The sequence below is a fragment of the Xyrauchen texanus genome, chromosome 34, assembly GCF_025860055.1.
Source record: "Xyrauchen texanus isolate HMW12.3.18 chromosome 34, RBS_HiC_50CHRs, whole genome shotgun sequence".
In the NCBI taxonomy this organism is placed as follows: Eukaryota; Metazoa; Chordata; class Actinopteri; order Cypriniformes; family Catostomidae; genus Xyrauchen; species Xyrauchen texanus.
Genome location: NC_068309.1, coordinates 34,482,177 through 34,502,729, shown reverse-complemented (window position 1 = coordinate 34,502,729; position 20,553 = coordinate 34,482,177). Strand labels below are relative to the sequence as shown.

The 20,553-nt window shown below is 36.9% G+C and overlaps 1 protein-coding gene across 2 annotated transcripts in view; it reads left to right on the top strand.

Annotated features, from left to right (window-relative positions):
* LOC127627543 (AF4/FMR2 family member 4-like) overlaps positions 1 to 20,210 on the top strand; it is a 60,231-nt gene extending 40,021 nt beyond the window's left edge. For both annotated transcript variants that reach the window (XM_052103992.1, XM_052103991.1), the window contains 13 exons: positions 1,183 to 1,275; positions 2,267 to 2,414; positions 3,035 to 3,799; positions 6,011 to 6,090; positions 6,228 to 6,447; positions 8,512 to 8,600; positions 9,000 to 9,063; positions 9,675 to 9,811; positions 10,441 to 10,512; positions 10,699 to 10,792; positions 11,227 to 11,270; positions 12,778 to 12,995; positions 16,410 to 20,210. In XM_052103992.1, the coding sequence (XP_051959952.1) occupies positions 1,183 to 1,275; positions 2,267 to 2,414; positions 3,035 to 3,799; positions 6,011 to 6,090; positions 6,228 to 6,447; positions 8,512 to 8,600; positions 9,000 to 9,063; positions 9,675 to 9,811; positions 10,441 to 10,512; positions 10,699 to 10,792; positions 11,227 to 11,270; positions 12,778 to 12,995; positions 16,410 to 16,537 (2,152 nt within the window). In that variant the 3' untranslated portion in view covers positions 16,538 to 20,210. The remainder of the gene's footprint in view (positions 1 to 1,182; positions 1,276 to 2,266; positions 2,415 to 3,034; positions 3,800 to 6,010; positions 6,091 to 6,227; positions 6,448 to 8,511; positions 8,601 to 8,999; positions 9,064 to 9,674; positions 9,812 to 10,440; positions 10,513 to 10,698; positions 10,793 to 11,226; positions 11,271 to 12,777; positions 12,996 to 16,409) is intronic.
* Positions 20,211 to 20,553: the final 343 nt, after the last annotated feature.

Below are 20,553 nucleotides of genomic sequence, written 5' to 3'. Positions count from 1 at the left end.
CTACATGCACAATTTAGACATATTTAAAAAGAAGACACTTTGGAACACCCATATAACGTTCGGCTACCGGAGTCTGTTTTTATGCATAATTGTATTGCATAACCGACAAGTATGATACTTCACCCTGAAGAAACTTCGATGTAAACAAAGGAATAACCATCGATGTTACAACGTTATTGTTTCTTTGGACTAAAAATGCTCTATGGGATGTTATTCAGTGGACCCTCACCTTTCCATCCAATCTGGAACTTTTAGCAGTGGATGCGTGTGTGGCTCGTTATTACGACACTACTGGTAAGTACTCCGCTTTTGATTACGAGTGTTTGATCTGTATTGCTTACATAAATGCAAGAAATACATTCGTTATAAGCTTTTCATCGAAAAACAGAGCTCTATCATCGATGCTTGAGGCTTACACCTTTAAAATGATATATAGTTTGCCAAGATTAATGATGTTCTTTCACGTTAAATCTATTCATAAACATTAAACTGGGGGGGGGGGGTACTCTTCGGTGCGACTGCGCACTGGTGCAGGTTAACAGGTTAAAGTGAAGTCAGCATTGGACAAATAGTTCTGACAGTTTATAGTCTTGAAAAAAAAGTGTAGAACATTCTGAGAATGTCATTCAGCCGACTTTTTTCATCTACAGGGTAAGGCTAATGAAAGTTTTGTAAAGAAAAGGCAAGTATTTAGGCCTAACAATAATATTTTTTAATTTGGTAATTATTTTTTTAATTTGGTAATTTATTTTATTTATTACAGGGAGTTTTGGCGGCATGTTTTCAAAAGTAAGCTAAACAATAATTTTATAGAATTGGGCTGTATGTTAGTGTTTGTATAATTCCCTCATACTTTGCCATCTACATCAGCTGAGGCTGTTTGGAAAGTTTAGAGTGCATCTGGACTGTGATCGGTGTAATTCTTCCTCTCCTCATTCAGGTGTGAACAGTGCTGTTCTCGTGCATCATCATTAGAATTTAATGTGATCTCATGTTACGTTAAATGACATCAAACGTCTGTTCGACAATAAAAAAATGTGTCACAATTTTGTGTTTCAGCCCTACTCCATTTGGGTTGTCCGTCGCGTGACACGTCAAAACACTTGGAAGTTTAACTTTGAAAATTGAAGTGTAAATAATCCTCATGTTAATTTGTGCCCTTTTTACTTGCTCTCCTTTCAGCACATTGCATGATGATCTAAAGCTCAGCAGCAGTGAAGACAGTGATGGAGAACAAGATCCTGCCAAAAACACACCCAGAAACACTTCAGCAAGGTGACTAGCCCTCCCAACATCATGCCTCACATTTCAGCTCAGATTTGCTATTTAGAGCCTATTTATACTGTCTTGATTGATTGGTTTGTTCTCTGATTGGGTATGTACATTCAATTTACACTTGGCCACATAAATGTGTCTCTGCAAAACAGATATACATCCAGTCAACTTGAAGTGACCAAGTGTAAATACCCACTTAGGGATTTGGTGTACTTTTTTTTGTTTTGTTTTGTTTAATTAAACATATTGATGTAATTGTTGGTTGCCTGAGTACTGTGTTGGGAAATACACCTCTGTTGTTCCCATGGCAACATGGGTCGATGGGGACATCAAATGGTTGTAGGCAAATCTGAGGGAAATTGGATGAGCCGCCATACTAAACATTTTCTAGGTGATTCCTGTAAGAGATTCACGTATGCTTTTGGCAAATAAAGTTGCTGAAATGAGACTTGGCAGCCAAAAATTAAAATTCTGTTATCATTTACTCACCTGTTCCAAATTTCTGTGGCTTTCTTTCCTCTGTGGAAGACAAAAGGAGAATTAAAGAAGGTCCTGGCCTCCCTTTTTCCATTCAAATGCAATAAATGGGGACTGGAGCTTTCAAGCTTCAAAAGTGAAGAATCAGTTGCACTGGGTCCTGATTTAACAGCTCACTGGAGGGGAAGGTTATAATATGAATTCAGAAGGCTTTGACTATAGTGCAGAACTTGTATGGGCCACTTTTATGACTATTTAATGCTGCTTTTGTGTCATTTTTCAAACTTGAAAGCTGAAGTCCCATATCATTGCATTGGAAAAGAGCAACGAGTAAATTTTTTAATTCCTTATTTTGTGTTCCAAGGAAATTTCATTTTTGACATTGAAATATTACTTTAGTTTGTCATTTATGCTTTTTCAAAGACTTAACAAGTGTCCAGGTTATTGGAAGTTGATGCATGAGGAAATCAGAGGCAGCCAACAGGGAGGTAACCAATGTTTGTGCCTTTGTCAGTAATAACAGTAATAATAGCGTGGGGGCAGAGCGCGAGGACACCAGCAGTCATAGTGGCTCGGAGAGCAGTTCCGGTTCTGACAGTGAAAGCGAGAGCAGCTCGACAGACAGCGAAACCAATGAACCGCCCCGTCCGGTGTCGCCGGAGGTGAATCACCTGCATAAACACACCCTTCATGCACATACAATCACAGTAGGAGTAACGACTCAGTCCACATTTCGAACAGGTTTGAAATCTGTCGTAGCATCTGCAACATGTCAGGGCCAATTGCAGGTGTGTACACGCTACACTGCTGTCAGGCAACATACATCTGACATTTCTAGTCACAGACCAGTTGCCAAATTGAAACACAGGTGACAAGCTTGAGTCATGAAGTGTGCAAGATTATATACAAGATAAACAGAATGCACAATACACTCCCTGCACGGTATACAGTGTTTGATAGATTACTTCTAAAATGTAAACTGGTACTGATTACAAATTTCTCAACTAAAGTTGTGACTTTAATCTTTATTATTGTGACTGAAATCAGTAACGTAATATTTTAGAATACATTTTTATGTAATCACATTTTTTTAGTTACTTTTGGATTACTTACTGCATGTTTCAATGACAATCTCATTAATGTGAACCTACAATTAAGCAGCAATTTGCTATTATGTGGTATTGCAGTGGATTTTAGAATAAGGACCATTTATTTAAATACAATGATGAGTGCAAAACTGAGTTTGATGCACACTAAATGCACATCTCATTGGATATCACAGCGCGAACAACCCACAGCTAACAAATGGCAGTTGGATAACTGGATTCCAAGAAAGAAAGAGGGGCGAGACGCCTCAAACAGGAGCTATAGTGGCCAGAGCTCCAAAGATCCGACTCCCACCCCTGGACGAGATCTTCGGCCCACTCAGAAGGGCTCCGAAAGCTGGCGGGGGCGTCAGAAGTCTCCCGCCCAAAGCGAGGGCGGAAGTCAGAGCGGGCGAAGGGTGGTGGGCACGAAGCAGCCCAGGAAGCCAGAGAAGCCCCCAGTCGTTGAAGAGCCAAAGGGTGGGCTGAAAGTGGAAACCGAACCCTCGCCCGAGATCTTATCGCACAGGGCCCGCGCAGCCAACAAGGGCCCCCGTAAGCCCAACATTAAGAAGGAGCCCAAAACCTCGTCCCCTCGGCCCATGCAGGACAAACGCAAAAAACCACCCAGCAAGTCCCGCGAGTTCGTGGAATCCGATTCATCGTCCTCTGACTCAGAAGGCAATGAGAGTGTCCCATCTTCTTCGCAAACGCCAAGAGAGCAATATGCAGAGAATCCATCTGTGCTCTTCTCGCCCATGGTCTCTCCACTGAGTGACTCCGATGAGAAGCTTCCACCTAAACTGCTGGTGCAGATCGACCTCAGTCTGCTCTCTAGAGTGCCCAGGCGACTGTACAAGGAAGCAGAGGTGAAGGTGGAGAGGGATTCTCCAGCAGATGGGAAGGACTTCCAGAAGCTGCCTGTTGAAAAGGGAGCCACCAGGGGCAAGAAGAAACGGCAGGTTGGTGTCCGCAATTGTTCATAAAATTTCAGGACAGTATCAGCTTTGTTTTTAAAACCTTGTGAGGTGCCTCCTGCCTACATAGACAGCTGCTTTCTAAGGCAGCATTTTAACTGCCATGGAACCTCATAAGAGACAGATTTGAAACACCCTACATTAGGAATTTGCAACTTTGCATGTCACACAAATGGCACTCCTCAAAATATTCAGCTATATACAAATGTATTTGAGTTTGAGAGTGTAGGGAGACTGTCACTATTGTGCCATTCACAGTGTGTCATTCGAGTGGGCGTAGAGGTCTTTTGGTGCATTTTGTTTGGCGCAGTTCTCTGATTGGTGGATCTCTCGTCAGGATTATGGATATTGTAGTTCTTCACCACAAATATCACTATTTAACACTTTTTTTGTATTTTGTATTACGTTGTAATAATGCAGACCGATGGCTTCAATAGAAGCCTATACCATCATTTAACAACCTTACGGTAGGTCCGTCTTTAAAGGTTTGTAAGTTACTGTTAAAAATGAATCATTAAAGAAGTGCAGTTATTAGCTTATAATTCATTTAATACTGCCAGCGGCCCCACGAGAAAGAAAATCCTTTACGGTTCATCCTTTTATCACTCCACAGAATCAGATTAAGCATGTGTCTCCTCCTCTGTCACTTTGTGTCATTAACACTGTGTATATGAACCCGTTATGACCAGGAACATTTGCCATTACGCAATCGTTTAAAGGGAAAACGGAGCACTTTGCTTTCACTATCAAATTTATCTTTGTTAGTTTATATTTTGGCGTGAGCCTCTGCTGATGGCGCATGCATCAGAATGCTTCAGAAACACTTCACGTGCTCTTCCAGACAGGAGCTGCTCTAATTGATATCCGCAGTGTGGCTCAGCGAGACTGAGTTCAGCTGAATGACACACAAACACGCCGTTCCTAAAATGTATTGAGCATATTTGCTTAAAATTCCCTTATTTGTGCATTAAAATGTGATTTGGAATTTAAAGTGCACAATAATCATTGTTATCTCATAACCGCAGTAAATCAGACGGTTATTTAATAATCGTGATGGGCCTACACTGTACATATTATTGCAATCAGTATAAATATCAAACTGATCAAATAGCCATGTCATATGTTGTTGGAAAGCTCTTAATGATTAGAATGCAATCAGCCTATTTGTTTTACTTGCAGACAAAAATATTGCAAATAAAAGAAAAGTATATTTCTTTGACAATTATAGTGTTGCTTATTTGACGCGTTTTCACTTATAACTTCACAAAAAATAAATGGAACATAAAATATCACATTCCATTATTTAGAGGAGGTGATTATCCCACACACAAGGTATTCAGATGCATAGATCATCAGATAATCCACACGAAGCACAATGTTACATATGACCACCAGAAGATGGCGCCATTAAATGACACAGACTCAGTGATGCAGACTCAATGAGTCAAAAGTCACTCATTCTGTGAAATCTCATTACTAAAATCATGTCTGCATGCTATGCAAACCTTTAGTCATTGTTGTGTTTGCATGTGTAATTAGTTTTTATGAACAATTATATTTACTTTGTTTGAAGAGTCTTTTGGACATTATCATAAATTACATTTGTAATGCTTTAACCTTTGATTCGTCGTATCAACAGAACGTTTTTCTCAGATACAGTTGACATGATTGAGAACGAAACAAAAGCAGTTTTACCGAGCCCCTGAAACAGGAAATCTTTCAAAATGCCTTGGGAGTTTAAAGGGAAAAAAAACTAATCTTATTCAAATGCACCATTTCACCTAATATTTGTGTGCATTTGCAGTATGATGTTGTTAGCTTAGCAACAAGCTAACAACAAACGTAACGCAGAACGACTCCTCAATTGTAAGTCACCTCTCTTGTGTGCTTTTGTATGACACACAGAGTTGCTGCTTATGTAGAATATTTCCAAATCGATCACTAATGAGTTTTTAGTTAGGATGCTTTTAAAGATGCAATGTAGCACACTAGGTTTTGGAACAGAGCCATACTGTTCATTAATGATAATCATTCATTTAACAAGTAATAAGAGAATTGAGCTTTACCTACTACAACAACAAAAGTCAGTTTTGTGATGGTAGAAGCTTATTATTTTGTGTTTTCCCCACAAAGTGAAGCATAACCTAATTTCAATCTTAAAAATGCCTTTTATTAAATATAATTTTGCTCCTGCAGAATGATGAAGTTGGTGTCAAGCTAGAGAGTAAGAAATCCAAACAAGACGAGAAGTCATCACACAAATCAAGCAGTAAAGAGTGAGTTCATTCTGCTTTGATTTGTTGAAATGGAAACTATAATGGTAGTTCTGATGAATGATTTATTTGTAGTCGACTCTGCATTTTAAACTGGAACAGTTTAATATTAAACAGCTTTAATCTTAAATGATCTCTAGCTCGTCCAAGCGTGCTCAGGAGAAGGAGAACGAGAAGGAGTTGGCACCCTCTCCCTCCATCACGTTGCAGCAGACATCCAAGTCAGAGCACCAGAGTCGCAAGCGGACGCTCAGCCAGTCCTCCACATCTTTGCCCAGCAGTGGCAGCAGCAAAGACAGCAGCAAGAGCAACACCAAAAGCCGTAAAGGCGATGACAAACCCACTCGCAGAGATGCCAAGGTGCGTGTGTGTCTGAGATGTTTGTTGTCTTCTCCCTTTGTGCACACCACAGACCTGTGAACTTTCTCATCTTGAGAAATCATTAGGTAATCAGTTCCCCATCTACTCAAAGACAATTCCCACACACTTCCACTGTATGCTGTCAGTATTTTGTATGATTGGTTAGTTGCATTTGGGAATAGGAAAATTGCAACAACAAAAAAAATTGCACCTATGCTTCTGGATATGTCCAAAATATATTTTTATATTTATGTGTTTTCTCTGAAGTGACATAGGGTGATTTCTCGGAGGAACCGTCATTTTAACCAAACAATCATTTGTAGCCATGTACAAGTTTTTAATGGGTAATTAACATTAAGATTTAAGGTTATTTACAGTGCTGTGAAAAAGTATGATTTTTGTTTTTGTGTATATCTCATACTAGATTGTTTCAAAAATTCAAACAAGTTTTTAAATGATAATTTTATTTATTGAAGCAAAAACATTTTCCAATGCCAACTGGCCTGTGTGGAAAAAGTATTTTCCCCTTAGTTACTAAATCCCCAAATCTATGAAACTGCATTCAGAATGGGGTTCAGCTGGACTAGACACACCCAGTCCTTATTACTGCCAGCCCTGTTCAGTCAAATCAACACCTAAATGAATCTTTTTCAGCAGCATGAAGTTTGGCTAAAAGGTCTCACCCTGTAGCACACTATGCCAAGGTCGAAAGATATTCCAGAAATGATGAGGAAAAAGGTGATTGAAATACATCAGTCTGGGAAGGGTTACAAAGCTATTTCTAAGGCTCTGGGACTCCAAAGATCCACAATGAGAACCATTATCTCCAAATGGTGAAACACTTCCCAGAAGTGGCCAACCTTCCAAAATTCCTTCCCAGACTCAAGGGAGTAACAAAAAAATCTAAGGACAACATCCAAGGAACTGCAGGCCTCTCTAGCATCAATAAAGGTCACTGTTCATGACCCCACTATCAGAAAGACACTGGCCAAAAATGGCATCCATGGAAGAGTGGGGAGGCAAAAACCACCACTAACCCAGAAGAACATTAAGGCTCATCTGAATATTTGACAAAACACCTTGATGATCCTCAAACCTTTTGGGAGAATGTTCTGTGGACTGATGAGTTTGGAAAACAGGGGTCCCGTTACATCTGGTGTAAATCAAACACAGAATTCCACAAAAACAACATCTTGCCTACGGTCAAGCATGAGGGTGGTAGTTTGATGGTGTGGGGATGCTTTGCTGCTTCAGGACGACTTGCAATAATTGAGGGAAACATGAATTCTGCTCTCTACCAGAAAATCCTAAAGGAAAACGTTCTGTCATCAGTCCATGAGTTGAAGCTCAAACGCAGCTGGATTAAACAGCAAGACAATGATCCAAATCATTGGAGTAAATCCACCTCTGAATGGATCAAAAGAAGCAAAAGTTTTGGAGTGGCCTAGTCAAAGTCCTGACTTGCACCTGATTGAGATGCTGTGGCAGGACCTTAAACGGGGCAGTTCATGCTCGAAAATCCTGTTGTGAAAGACTGATCTCCAGTTATAAGAAAAGTGGCACAACCAGCTATTAAATTTAAGGGGGCAGTTTGTTTTTCACATGGGTGATATAGGTGTTGGATATTATGTTTGCTTCAATAAAACAAAATATATATATTTGAAAACAGTATTTTGTGTTTTCTCAGGTTGCCTTTGTTTTATGTTATATCTTGTTTGAAGATCTAAAACAATTCAGTATGACAAATACACAAAAATAGAAGAACTCAGGATACAGATGTTGCTGTTTCAGAACTAAATTGGTACTTTAATTCACCAAAGTGGCATTCAGTTTGAAATTTTTTTTTTTTAATCAAATCTAGACCGGCCCCATTTCCGGCAGCCATCACTCTAATACCTTTAAGTAATCATGCTAAATAGATAATTTAGTACTATAAAATCACTTGCCATTTATATTAACTGTATATCGCCCAGTTGTATTTCACCTTGAGTGATTGGAGGTTCTTGCAACATTTGCCAATCACATCTATCTTTTGGTCATTCTCACATGCAATTTCTTTTTCAGGAAAAAAGCTCTAAAATGGAGAATTCTCTGGCAGTGGCGCCCTTTTCTGAAGGCTCAAAGTCCAGATCCAAACTCTTGTTTGAGGACAGGTAAAGAGACTTGACATTAGTTTATATAAATTCCTTACAATGCTTACACCATGTTGTAGCCCAGTGGGTTGCGATAATAGCTTCCATGTTAAGGCTTTTGTCCTAATTTGATTCTATTCAGAATTCGTAATTCTTGTTGGAATTTCTCAGATGAAAACAAAGATTTTTATATTTTAACCCAGCCTTAGTTTCTATTCCTGTTGTCTTTCTGGGTAGCCCAACCCAACCGTAAAATGTCATTGGTCCAAAGTCCATGTTCTGTATTGACAAAAATATGTCCTTATCTACTGATATTTTTTTAGTTTTGCGCAGGACATGGCATTAGGGTGTTGTAATAAATGTGTGTTTCCATGTCAGAATGAGATATTTTAAATGAACAGGCATTCAAATCAATTTCAGGGTTCATTCAGCTGATCATTACCTTCAAGAGGCGAAGAAATTGAAACACAATGCAGATGCTCTGGTAAGGATTTGTTTTTTACCTGAATGTCTTGCCTTGCATTCTTGAGTTACTGTGGTTGTAACAAACCTCAGTACTCAAGGGGACAATAGAATTAACCTGAAATGTCTGTATCATTAAAGCGGATGTTTTTTTGTTTTTTTTTTTCAGTTTGTTAACTAGACACATTCTTACAAGATCTAACTTGCTCTTCAAACCAGTGCTCCACCATTAAAGTTAGGATTAGGTTAGGGTAAGGGTTAGCTCAACGGAATCAAAATGTCTATATTTCCTCCTCGTTTATTTTCACATATAAGCCATGCATTCAGTATTACACATTCAGCATGTTTTAAAAGTATTCTACATAAATGAAAAATATTTTGGAAATGTGTAATCCAAATGAAAAACTTAAAAATAATTGACTTAATCGGAAGTCAGTAACTGTAATGACACACATTTTTGACTAAAAAGTAATTAGACAACAATAACTAATTACTTTGCAACCAGCTTACAACCAACACTGGTAATGAAATGTGAATTCATGTTCACATACTTCTGTAGAGTAAGTTTGATCACTGAGTAACACATGTCTTAGTGTGGCTGTGTAAACACAAGTGCTGTGTTCCTCTCTGCAGATGGACAGGTTTGAGAAGGCCGTCTATTACCTGGATGCTGTGGTGTCTTTTATTGAATGTGGAAATGCTTTGGAGAAAAGTGCCCAGGAGGCCAAATCACCCTTCCCCATGTATGCAGAAACTGTGGAGCTCATTAAGTAAGTCCTTCAATCGTTATAAACATGTTGCTTGTTTGTTCTCTGAGTATTGTATGTTAAGTGTGTCAAGACCAGGGCTCGAACCCAGAGTGTGTTTCTGGCAGCCCAGAGCACTAACCGCTACGGTGTGGAGCTGCATGGACTGAAATTGCAGAGAATCACAAGAGGCAGGACTTAATGTCCTTCTTGAATAAACACAAAAAAATCAGTCATCGAAAGCAAGGCTGAAGAAAGGACAGATCCACAATAACATTAAACAAACTTTCCAAACAAGCAGGTCAAAAGATCTGGGAGAAAGTCTCTCAATGTAATCTAAACATAGGTCAAAAAGGAACAGGCATTTACCAAAAATCTGCCTAAGCAAAAGAACCTCAAGACTGAGAAAAGATACAAACAAAAGCAGCTCTTATATATATATATATATATATATATATATATATATATATATACACACACACACATATACACACACTCTAACAAGCCTGATAGAGGTGATATCATTGAGCTAATAATGATCAGGAGGAAGTTGTGGAAGGTCTTGTGCTCTAGGTTTCCTTCTGCTGGACAGACCGTGGTGTGACAATGTGTGAAACTGTGTGCCACAATGTGTAAATGTTTCTGTTTTGTAGGTACACTATGAAGTTAAAGAGCTACATGGCCCCAGACGTTACTTCTGCTGACAAAAGACTAGCAGTGTTGTGGTACGTATCTGAAACGCATCAATTCCACACATTTCAAGGCAACAGTTTTCTTTAGAAAGTAGCAACTCTCAAACCCTATTAATATCTAAACAGATTTAAACACTATTGAATATGCTAATGCGAAAACCACTTTATTTTAAGTACTAGTGTCAAACGTAATTGTTATATTTTTTTGTCACCACGCAGCCTGAGGTGCCAGGCTCTGCTCTATCTGAGGTTGTTTAAACTACGGAAAGAAAGTGCACTGAAATACTCAAAGACACTCACTGAACAATTGAAGGTATGTGATTTTATTTTTATTTTTTTAATCTTCAGCAAAAAGGTAAAGCATTGAATAATGTCATTGCCAGTCAAACTGTTGCTGCTACTCTACATCTGTCACAATGCATAATTTCATATGCATACTTTGTACATATAGTATATTACTATTTCACCTATTTTATTGTGATTTTATTGTTTTTAAATGGGTATTTTTAAATAGTAGTTTTACTTATATTTCTACTCCTTATCTATATACAGTATATATCTATAATTTGTATAGTTAAATGTGGGGAGAAAAGTCGTATCAAGAATTTCACTACATGTTGTGCTGTGTATGGTTATGTATGTGGCAAATAAATCGTTGTTATGGTTAACGTTTTGCTAAATTTCAGTAATGCCTATATTTTGAATATATACAGTGTTACAATTAATGTCTTTTTTATTTTTTTTCAGAATTCGTTGAGTAATACACAAGCTGCGTCTCCTGGAGTAGCAAAGTAAGTACCTTGCATTTGTTAATTTGTCTTTTTTAAGGCTAGCATCACTCTTTCTATTACTCATATTTAGGGTTAGGGATATAAACAGTTAGTGGAAGTGTATAATTGTATATACAGTTGAAGGCAGAAGTTTACCTACACTTGAAGTCATTAAAACTAATTTCTTAACCACTTCACAGTTTCAATATTAGCAAACTATAGATTTGGCAAGTCGTTTAGTTTTTTTCAACAATTGTTTCACTTTTAATTGACTATATCACAATTCCAGTGGGTCAGAAGTTTACATGCGCCAAGATAACTGTGTCTTTAAGCAGCTTGGAAAATTCCAGAAAATTATGTCAAGCCTTTAGACAATTAGCTTCTGATAGGAGGTGTACTGAATTGGATCTGTGGATATATTTAAGGCCTACCTTCAAACTCTGTGCCTTTTTGCTTGACATCATGGGAAAATCAAAAGAAATTGTGGACCTCCACAAGTCTGTTTCATCCTTGGGAGCATTTTTCAAATGCCTGAAAGTACCATGTTCATCTGTGCAAACAATAGTATGCAAGAATGTACACCATGGGACCTCAGCCATTATACCGCTCAGGAAGAAGAAGCATTCTGTCTCCTAGAGATAAACGTAGTTTGGTTCAAAAAGTGCAAATCAATCCCAGAATAACAGAAAAAGATCTTGTGAAGATGCTGGAGGAAACGGGTAGACAAGTATCTATATCCACAGTAAAATCAGAACACCATCCCAACCGTGAAGTATGGGTAGCATCATGTTGTAGGTGTGATTTGCAGTAGGAGGAACTGGTGCACGTCACTAAATGGATGGCATCATCAGGAAGGAAAAGTATGTGGATATAATGAAGTAATATCTCAAGACATCAGTCAGGAAGTTAAAGCTCAGTCGCAAATGGGTCTTCCAAATGGTCAATAACCCCAAGCATACCTCCAAAGTTGTGGCAAAATGGCTTAAGGACAACAAAGTCATGGTATTGGAGTGGCCATCACAAAGCCCTGACCTCAGTCCGATAGAAAGTCTGTGGGCAGAACTGAAAAAGTGTGTTTGAACAAGAAGGCCTACAAACCTGACTTGGATACACCAGTTCTGTCTGGAGGAATGGGCCAAAATTCCAGCAACTTAATGTGAGAAGCTTGTGGAAGGCTACCAGAAATGTTTGACCAAGTTAAACAAATGAAAGGCAATGCTACCAAATACTAACAAAGTGTGTGTAAACTTCTGACACACTGGGAATGTGATGAAAGAAATAAAAATATCAAATAAATCATACTCCTATTAATATTCTTAGATTAAATGTCAGGAATTGTGATAAACTGAATTTAAATGTATTTTGCTAGGGTGTATGTATTCTTCTGACTTCAAATCTATATGCAATTGTGTCGCCTTGTGAAGCATTCTGATAATTTAATATAAGTCAGAAAAATATAGAAAGGATGAGGTGTTGCATGTGGGAAGTCCTTTGTGTCCCTCATTCTAACACATCCGTGTCTTTGCAGTAAAACGGCCGGAATGCCGTCTCCGGTCTCTCCTAAGCTTTCTCCGGGCAGCGCGGGCAGCTACTCCTCCAGCAGCTCCAGTCAGAGCGCCAGCTCCTCCGTCACTATCCCTCAGCGCATCCACCAGATGGCAGCCAGCTACGTGCAGGTCACCTCCAACTTCCTCTTCGCAACTGAAGTGTGGGATCAGGCCGAGCAGCTTGCCAAAGAGCAGAGAGGTAGTCATTACAGCACTGTTGTGAAACTTTTGAAAACTAGAGGCACCTTCATAAAATAGTTCTTTAATTATGCTATGTTGGTTTGGTTAACCCTTTAAGCTCTAAGGGTGTTTTTAAAGAGCTACTGTTTCAGTGGCATACCCAAAATTAAATGCTTATACCTCAACAAAAAAAAAAACAAGGAGGGTCAAGTGTTTGGATCATTATAAAGAAAAATTGTAATGATATAGATTGATAAATTCTGTGACGCTTAGCCTAAGAATCTGCTGAAAAGGTCCCCAAAAAACTTGAGCCAAAGTGTTTTTCTTATTATTTGATTTGACATTATATATGTCTTGGTGTAAATAAGGTGGCTCTGAAAAACTGCTTTTTCATTGTTCACAATTATATCAACTGTAACCTGAGAAAACATTTATGTTGATACAACAAAGCAATCAAAAGTTATAGCATTAAAGAAATAATTTATGCTAGTGTCCAAAAACATCTCCCAAGTAGGGCTGTACAAATAATCATAAAAACGAATCACGATTACGGGTGCCACGATTATGTAATCGTGAAAAGTGACTATTACAGCGTTCAATTTAAGTCTGCTCCTGTCGCATCAATGGTTTCTATTTACAACGTGTTTTTGCAGCAGTTGAGTATTCGAACCAATAACTAAAATGTCTGTTGAGCAATGAAACGGCAATGGCCAATCAGAGCCGCTTAGATTAGTCCTCTGTCCTATCTGTAATGACAACTATTATTTTGGATTAATTGCATATTGCACCACTTGCTTTGAACGTAGATGTAAAATACACTCCAAATGAGCAACACAACAAAACTGAAACGATCACGTTCTAATCAAGGAACAGACACTGTGTATGTAATTGATTTATTATGCTGATTAGACAGCTTTGTTTTTAATGGGAGCATTCGCGAGAGTACAGAACATCGTCGCTCGCGTCAAAATGCAGGTCTCAAACATTGTAAACCTGCAGTGATTGACAGCTGTCATTGTAATGGGGGAGTTTGTCGCATTTTTCGATTTCTGTGTACAATTTATTTAAAATGTAATAACAGTTTTGTTTTGTCATGTTAATCAGTAGGCCAATGTGAATTTGATTTGTGCAAAATAGCAATAAAATAATTCAGCTTAACTGTTCCAAGTGTGTTTAGGAAGTGTAGACAACATAAAGAATGTGGCATGAATAGCATATTTCAGGAATCGCTGTCATTGTTATTGCGTCTGCTCTTATAAGACCCATTTGCCACACAGCTGGTATTGTTAGATTTTTTACATTTTCACGAATCACACAAACTATCAAACTAAGATCTAATGGGATGAATGGTCCCGTCTAGCCACCAAAAGGGCTTACTAAATGCAGTAACTTGGTCAGTTTAAATCGGCTGTTAATAAGTTTGAATATGCCATATTATTTACTGTACGTGGACTAATAATTTAAGCAGTAATTTAGCAATAATTTTATTTATTCTATACATGGATATTTAAAATAATTTTTATTTGCCTTTAACAAACATTATTACAATATAATGCTTAAGAGAAACTGGAGTGCAGCTCATATCCACCATTGAAATCTGCTTCTCTGAAGAACTACACGGTTGCTTGCTTTGTGACGTCACGGTAATTTAATATTTTAATCAAAATTAATTATCACGATTACAATATCAAGGGCAATAATCAACAGTTATGATTTTTGCTATAATCGTGCAGCCCAATCTCAAAGTGTCCAAAAGCCTCTCCAAACAAGAATTACTGTAATTACGCATGCAAATACAACAATGACTAAAGGTTTGCATAGCATTGAGACATGATTTCTGTAATGAGAGTTAACAGAATGAGTTTCATTCTGTGCTATCTGAGTCCTCATTGAGTTGGTGTCATTTAATAGGCACCATCTCCTGGTGGCCCTATGTAATTAGAGTGATCACATGAATCTCTGCCCAAATATGGATTACTTTTTGCACCGATTTGAACCCAATCTGATTGGTTTAGCGTTTCATGACACTACATCAAAGAAAGCTAACGTGTATTTAGCCAGATTGCAAGATCCCAGATAGCCAGATGCTGTATGCATATTGTGCTTTGTGTCAATTATCTAATGATCTATGCATCCGATTACGTTGTGTGTGGGCTCGTTTGAAAGATAAACACCTCCTCTAAGTAATCGTTTGCAGGGCCGTAACCACAATATACATTTAGGGGTACAGGTTCCCCCACAATTATTCGATATGGCCAGACTGTCCCCCCCAATAATTGATATTCTAGTTGCTGTTCTGCTGCAGTCCATTATGAACTGCTGTCTAATTGTCATTAAGTTGTTGCAGAAATAACATTTAACATATAAAATAAAAAAACCACACTCCGTAGTCTAACACCGCTCGTCAATGTCATATGAGGAAGCCAATCAAATTGATGAAGGTGGGACTCGGCAAGCAGTTCAGGTTGAGGGTGTTTGTGTCATGTGAGATGTCAGTATCTAAATAAGCATGCAATATTTGACCACTTTTTTATGATTGAAATGTTTAACCGACATTTAGTTTTAATTTAAAATATGTCATGCACAGTACGTGATTTGTGTGTCATTCATAACTGTGAATGTGAAAACATTAATGGAGTAGTTTTCACCGAATCTGGCTTAAGACAAAGCGTGAATGTGTGTATTATAAAGGAATTGAATGAATGTGGTAATCTGGCCGGCTTTTGAAGTAGCTTTTTAGAAAATTCTCTTGACATTGTCTAAGAAAATGATCTATAAAACACAAAGTAGAGCGTTGTCACCCAGATTAGGACTAGAACATGGTAAGACCTGTGACTTCTATTGTGCTTTTAGGTTTTGGAAAGGACAGTGTCATATATTCTTAATGCAAATATTATTAGGTAATTATTTAAAATCAGTTTAAGATTTTCTACATTTCTCTGACTTTAATTCTGATTTTTGTACAGCACCACTTAAGATTCTACTTTTAAAAGAGACCATTTTATTTTGAGTATGTCTTGTCAGGTTTGTGCTCTATAAATGAGCCACCTGTTAAACTTTTTAATTTGTTGATTTTTGAAGGAAATATTGTGTTAAGATTTTATTAGGAGTAAAAAACAATGAAGGACAACTTGAGGTCAGTAAATAATTATGAGAGCTTTCCAACAACATTTGACACATGGCAATTTGATGAGTTTGATGTTTTTACTGATTACAATAAAATGTGCAGTGAAGAATTATTAATAAATCATCAAAACATGGTTCAGTACAAGTTAAGCTTAATCAAGAACATTAGTGGCATAATGTTGATTAGCACAAAAAGAGTTTACACAATATTTTCTCAAATTTGCTTATACTTTGGAACAGTTTTGTTGCTCTGCCAATAATATTTTATTTTCCAATGAAATGGTCTTTTCTCTCTCCTCTCTCACAGAGTTCTTCGCTGAACTGGATAAGGTGATGGGCCCACTCATCTTCAACACCAGCAGTATGACTGAACTGGTGCGGTTCACGCGGCAGGGCCTGCACTGGCTACGACTGGACGCCAAGCTCATACAATAGAGTGGTCTCAAGAGCACCCCCCTGTGGCCACGCTCTTTATCCGTAGCCCTCTCTACGCCTACTCGAAACACTCACACACTTTATCTGCCTCAGACATTCTCTGTGACACTGTGTCTCATTTGTACACCAGCTTGCCAAAAAATGGAAACACTTCGTGTCCCACTCTGCCATGACAAGCCCTGTGAATATTCATCAGAGGGGAGGCGGCTAACCCATATACACTGCGTTGTCCTGTTCATATCACAGGCTTGTTTCAAACAAAAAGCCATCTTCCTTGTTTCATACATTATTTGTAGTTTTATTTTGTTTTAATTTCCCCTGTTTTTGATTTCTTGTTTGTTTTCAAGCTGTAAGCAAACACAAATAATAATTTGGACATTTATAGCTTCTTTTTTTCCAACCAAAGTACCTCCCTTTAACCAAAGGTGCTTTACAGTTTAAAGGTTTTCTCCTTATACATTTTCTTGTGCCTTGTATTTGATATACAGGAAACTAGGACATACAGTATCTTCAAATACACATTGAGAAAGGTTTGATATGGGACTGGAGTCGAGTTGTTTGACAGGAACATGTGGCCCAGGGTGAGGGGGTGGATTACTGACGGGTTTTGAAGAGAAATCATTTATCTTAAAATAAATGTTGACGGGTGTCAAGGCAACCACACATGGTTTGGCAAGCCCTTTCAACATTTCATTACGTGCAGGATATTAATTATACATACAATTACATTTTTACTTGTGCTAAAATGCTAAAAATGACTTCTGGTGAGATTACTAGTGAGTGCTCATTGGATGCACACTTGGAAAAAAAAGGTTAATTCTTTATAAAAAATGACATCATTACTCGTGGAAATTGTTGGCATAAATAATAAAATTTGGACTAGGAATTATTTTTTTTTACATCTTTAACTGGATATTTTCTAGTAAAATTTAACAATACCCGTCATTCAATCCAGTTCGAAATGCTTTTTCAGATATCTATTATATTTTTTTACTAGTTCAAATACCAATTTCCAATATGTACTACTTACTAGTAAAAATTATTATTATTATTGTATCAATAATTGCATTGTTACTTGTGCAAATGTCCATTTCTTTTTATCAGAAATTCAATTACAACAAGTAAAATGCTATTGAAAATCAAATTACAGTTTTAAAAATTAGAGTTTTGGTTTGTAATCGACTAGTAAAATGCTTGTGAAAATAAAATTACAGATCTTAAAAAAAAAATAGCATTTTGGTTATCAATAATTGAATTAAATCTAGTAAAATGCTACCAGTAAGAAGTGCTTCGCTGATATGTGTGTTTGGAATTTAAACAAGTTAGAAATGAATTATAGATATCTGTATTTGCATTGTGAAAAGGATTGAATGACAGATCATTGTGAAATTCTACTAGTGAAAATGCAGTTACAGATGTGGCAGGGTTTTTCTAGTTGACATTCAAATTTTGATACCAAGAGTGTGTATTTCTGTGAGTAGTGACGTCAGTTTTATATCAAGAATTTAAGTTTTTACTAGTGCAAATGTAATGACTGATATCAAATCTTAGCACTAGTAGTAATTACATTGCTGATATCAAAAATAGAACAGTAGATATCTATAATTCATATCCTGCATGTGATTGAAATGTGTGCTGAGTATTCAAAAGTGGCTTTTGTCTAAATAGTTCGATCAAGTCAGTGGTGAACTGATTTGCCGCACTTAATTCCGTATTGTTGCAAAACTGAAGGCTATAAATCACCATATCGAAGTCATAGTTTTGTCTCACGGTAACATCGTAAACAGCCAATGTGTCAAGGTTACACCCTGTTGGATTTGTAAACGTCAGTACCACGAACGCCCGGGCCAAGATTATTTTACAAAATGTAGCGCTGTCAGTTTTCTGGTATTAAACGCTGGGGTATTCTAGTACTGTGTCGACACGCTCGGCCTAATAAAGATTTTATTTAGATAATGGCAAATTGTTCCAAGTTGCATTTTCGTTCTCACGAGTTTCAGCATGGATACAGGGTTGCAATAGGAGATGAGACGTATTTCTATTGTATATGAAAATATCATATTTAAATATTTAATGTGAGTCTTGAGGTTGCTTTTATAGTGTCAGTGTCACGTATTTTGCAGATCTGAAGAAATCGGTCATGTAAGGATATATATATTTATGATGCATTGGATTGACTATTGCAGTTAATAAATGTACATATTACATTGTGTAGTTTTAGAGCAGACTTACCCGCCATCCAAACGCATCGATCTTTTGCAGTAACACGAGAAGACAAAACGTTCATCATAGAATGACAAATGGAGTGAAAAGCGATCACGATCAATCCACAATATATGAAATGCTGGAAATATATCATCTGTTGCACTAAAATCTTTCCTCTCATTGGCTCCCTGTTTTATCTGTAGGGACAGACTGTTTCCACTGTCTATGCAGATGTTTCTAGGACCGTCTTCTTGAGCTTGTTTGTGCAGGACTACTTTTATCAGCCGAAATGTAAACTTCTATCTACATCTAATACGTCTTTTTGGCTGGCATCTAGATTTATCCCTGGTGTGCTTGTAACTTCTTCTATCTTGCAGAATAAGTCGTTTGAGATTTGATGTAGGAGTGAAATGTTTGTTTATTGTGCTTTTATGTAAATGTGATTTTATGTGTCAGCTTCATGATAAGAAAGTGACTGCATATGAAATGAAATTCCCATGGCCTTTATGCTTTTTAACACATGAATTGTTTGTGATGTGTCTGGTATGTTTTCTTTTCTTTTATTTCTGCTAGACTTCATGACATTGCTTTTAGAGGATTAGATTGATTAAAATCCATTTTTAATTATCTTGATGATATAACTTTAGCCAGGATGATATAACTTTTTTTTTCTTTTGTCCAATTAAAAAATAACACTTGCATGTTTTATTTAAATACTAAGCTGTACAAATGTACATAAAACTCTCTCTTAGGGTAAATTTTTACTGCGGTTTAACATTTGTATTAATTGTATATAGAATGTGAATATATTATATGCACATTTACATTACTAAAAGACCCCTTTTTTAAGTCATGACACTTTTGACAGAACGCTGTATGTTAGTAATGTCAGGCCGGTTGTTTTCCTCTCAAGTGATTCATTACTGTACTGAGTTTCTGTGCTGTATGAATAAGGCTTGTCTTATGGTGGTCACTTTTATTATGCTGTTGAAATAGGATGTATGCAGTTGACCATAAGGACGGTCTTCCCTCAACTAAACTTTATCCGAGAAGCCTCCACTGAGAGCGAGGCATGTCGTTATGTTGAGCAGTTCTAGATGTCTGTATGTAGTACTCCTTTAGTAATTATCTCTAAAAACTATCATTGGCAAAGGCAGTATAGTTCAAATCAATTTAATTTGAAAGTATTGAGATGAGATTGACAAAAGAAAGAAATCTACGTGTATATATATATATATATATATATATATATATATATATATATATATATATATATATATACATCTATATCTCGTATTATGGATGCAATATGATTTAAAGGTACTCTTATGAGCCTTGCTTATCCAAACCTGTAATAGCCTGTAATTTAAACACTTTTTTTGTGAAGTGAGTATAACTAATGGATTTTCTGAGTCTGTTGCAAATCATCTTTGTATTTTGCCATATGGAAAATAAAATATATATCATTACGGAATATGCTGTTGATTTTTTCATTATTTTAAAAAAGTGAATGTTTTTAGATAGCTGCTAGGCTATAACATTTTTTGTTGTTGTTTATATGAAGTTAATTTGTAATGTCATTTTTATTTAATTACATTTTATTGTGTACAACATTTTTTATTAAATCGTATGCATTTTTTAAACCTTTTTCAATTTAAATTTGTATTAAATTTGCAATTTTATTGCTTTTTGTTCAATTAAATTTCTTTATATTTTTAATTGTATTAAAAAAATGTATTCTACACTAATATAAACAGAAAACACATACCTCAAAAAGCATATTGATACAGGTGCATGACTAAAAAATATAT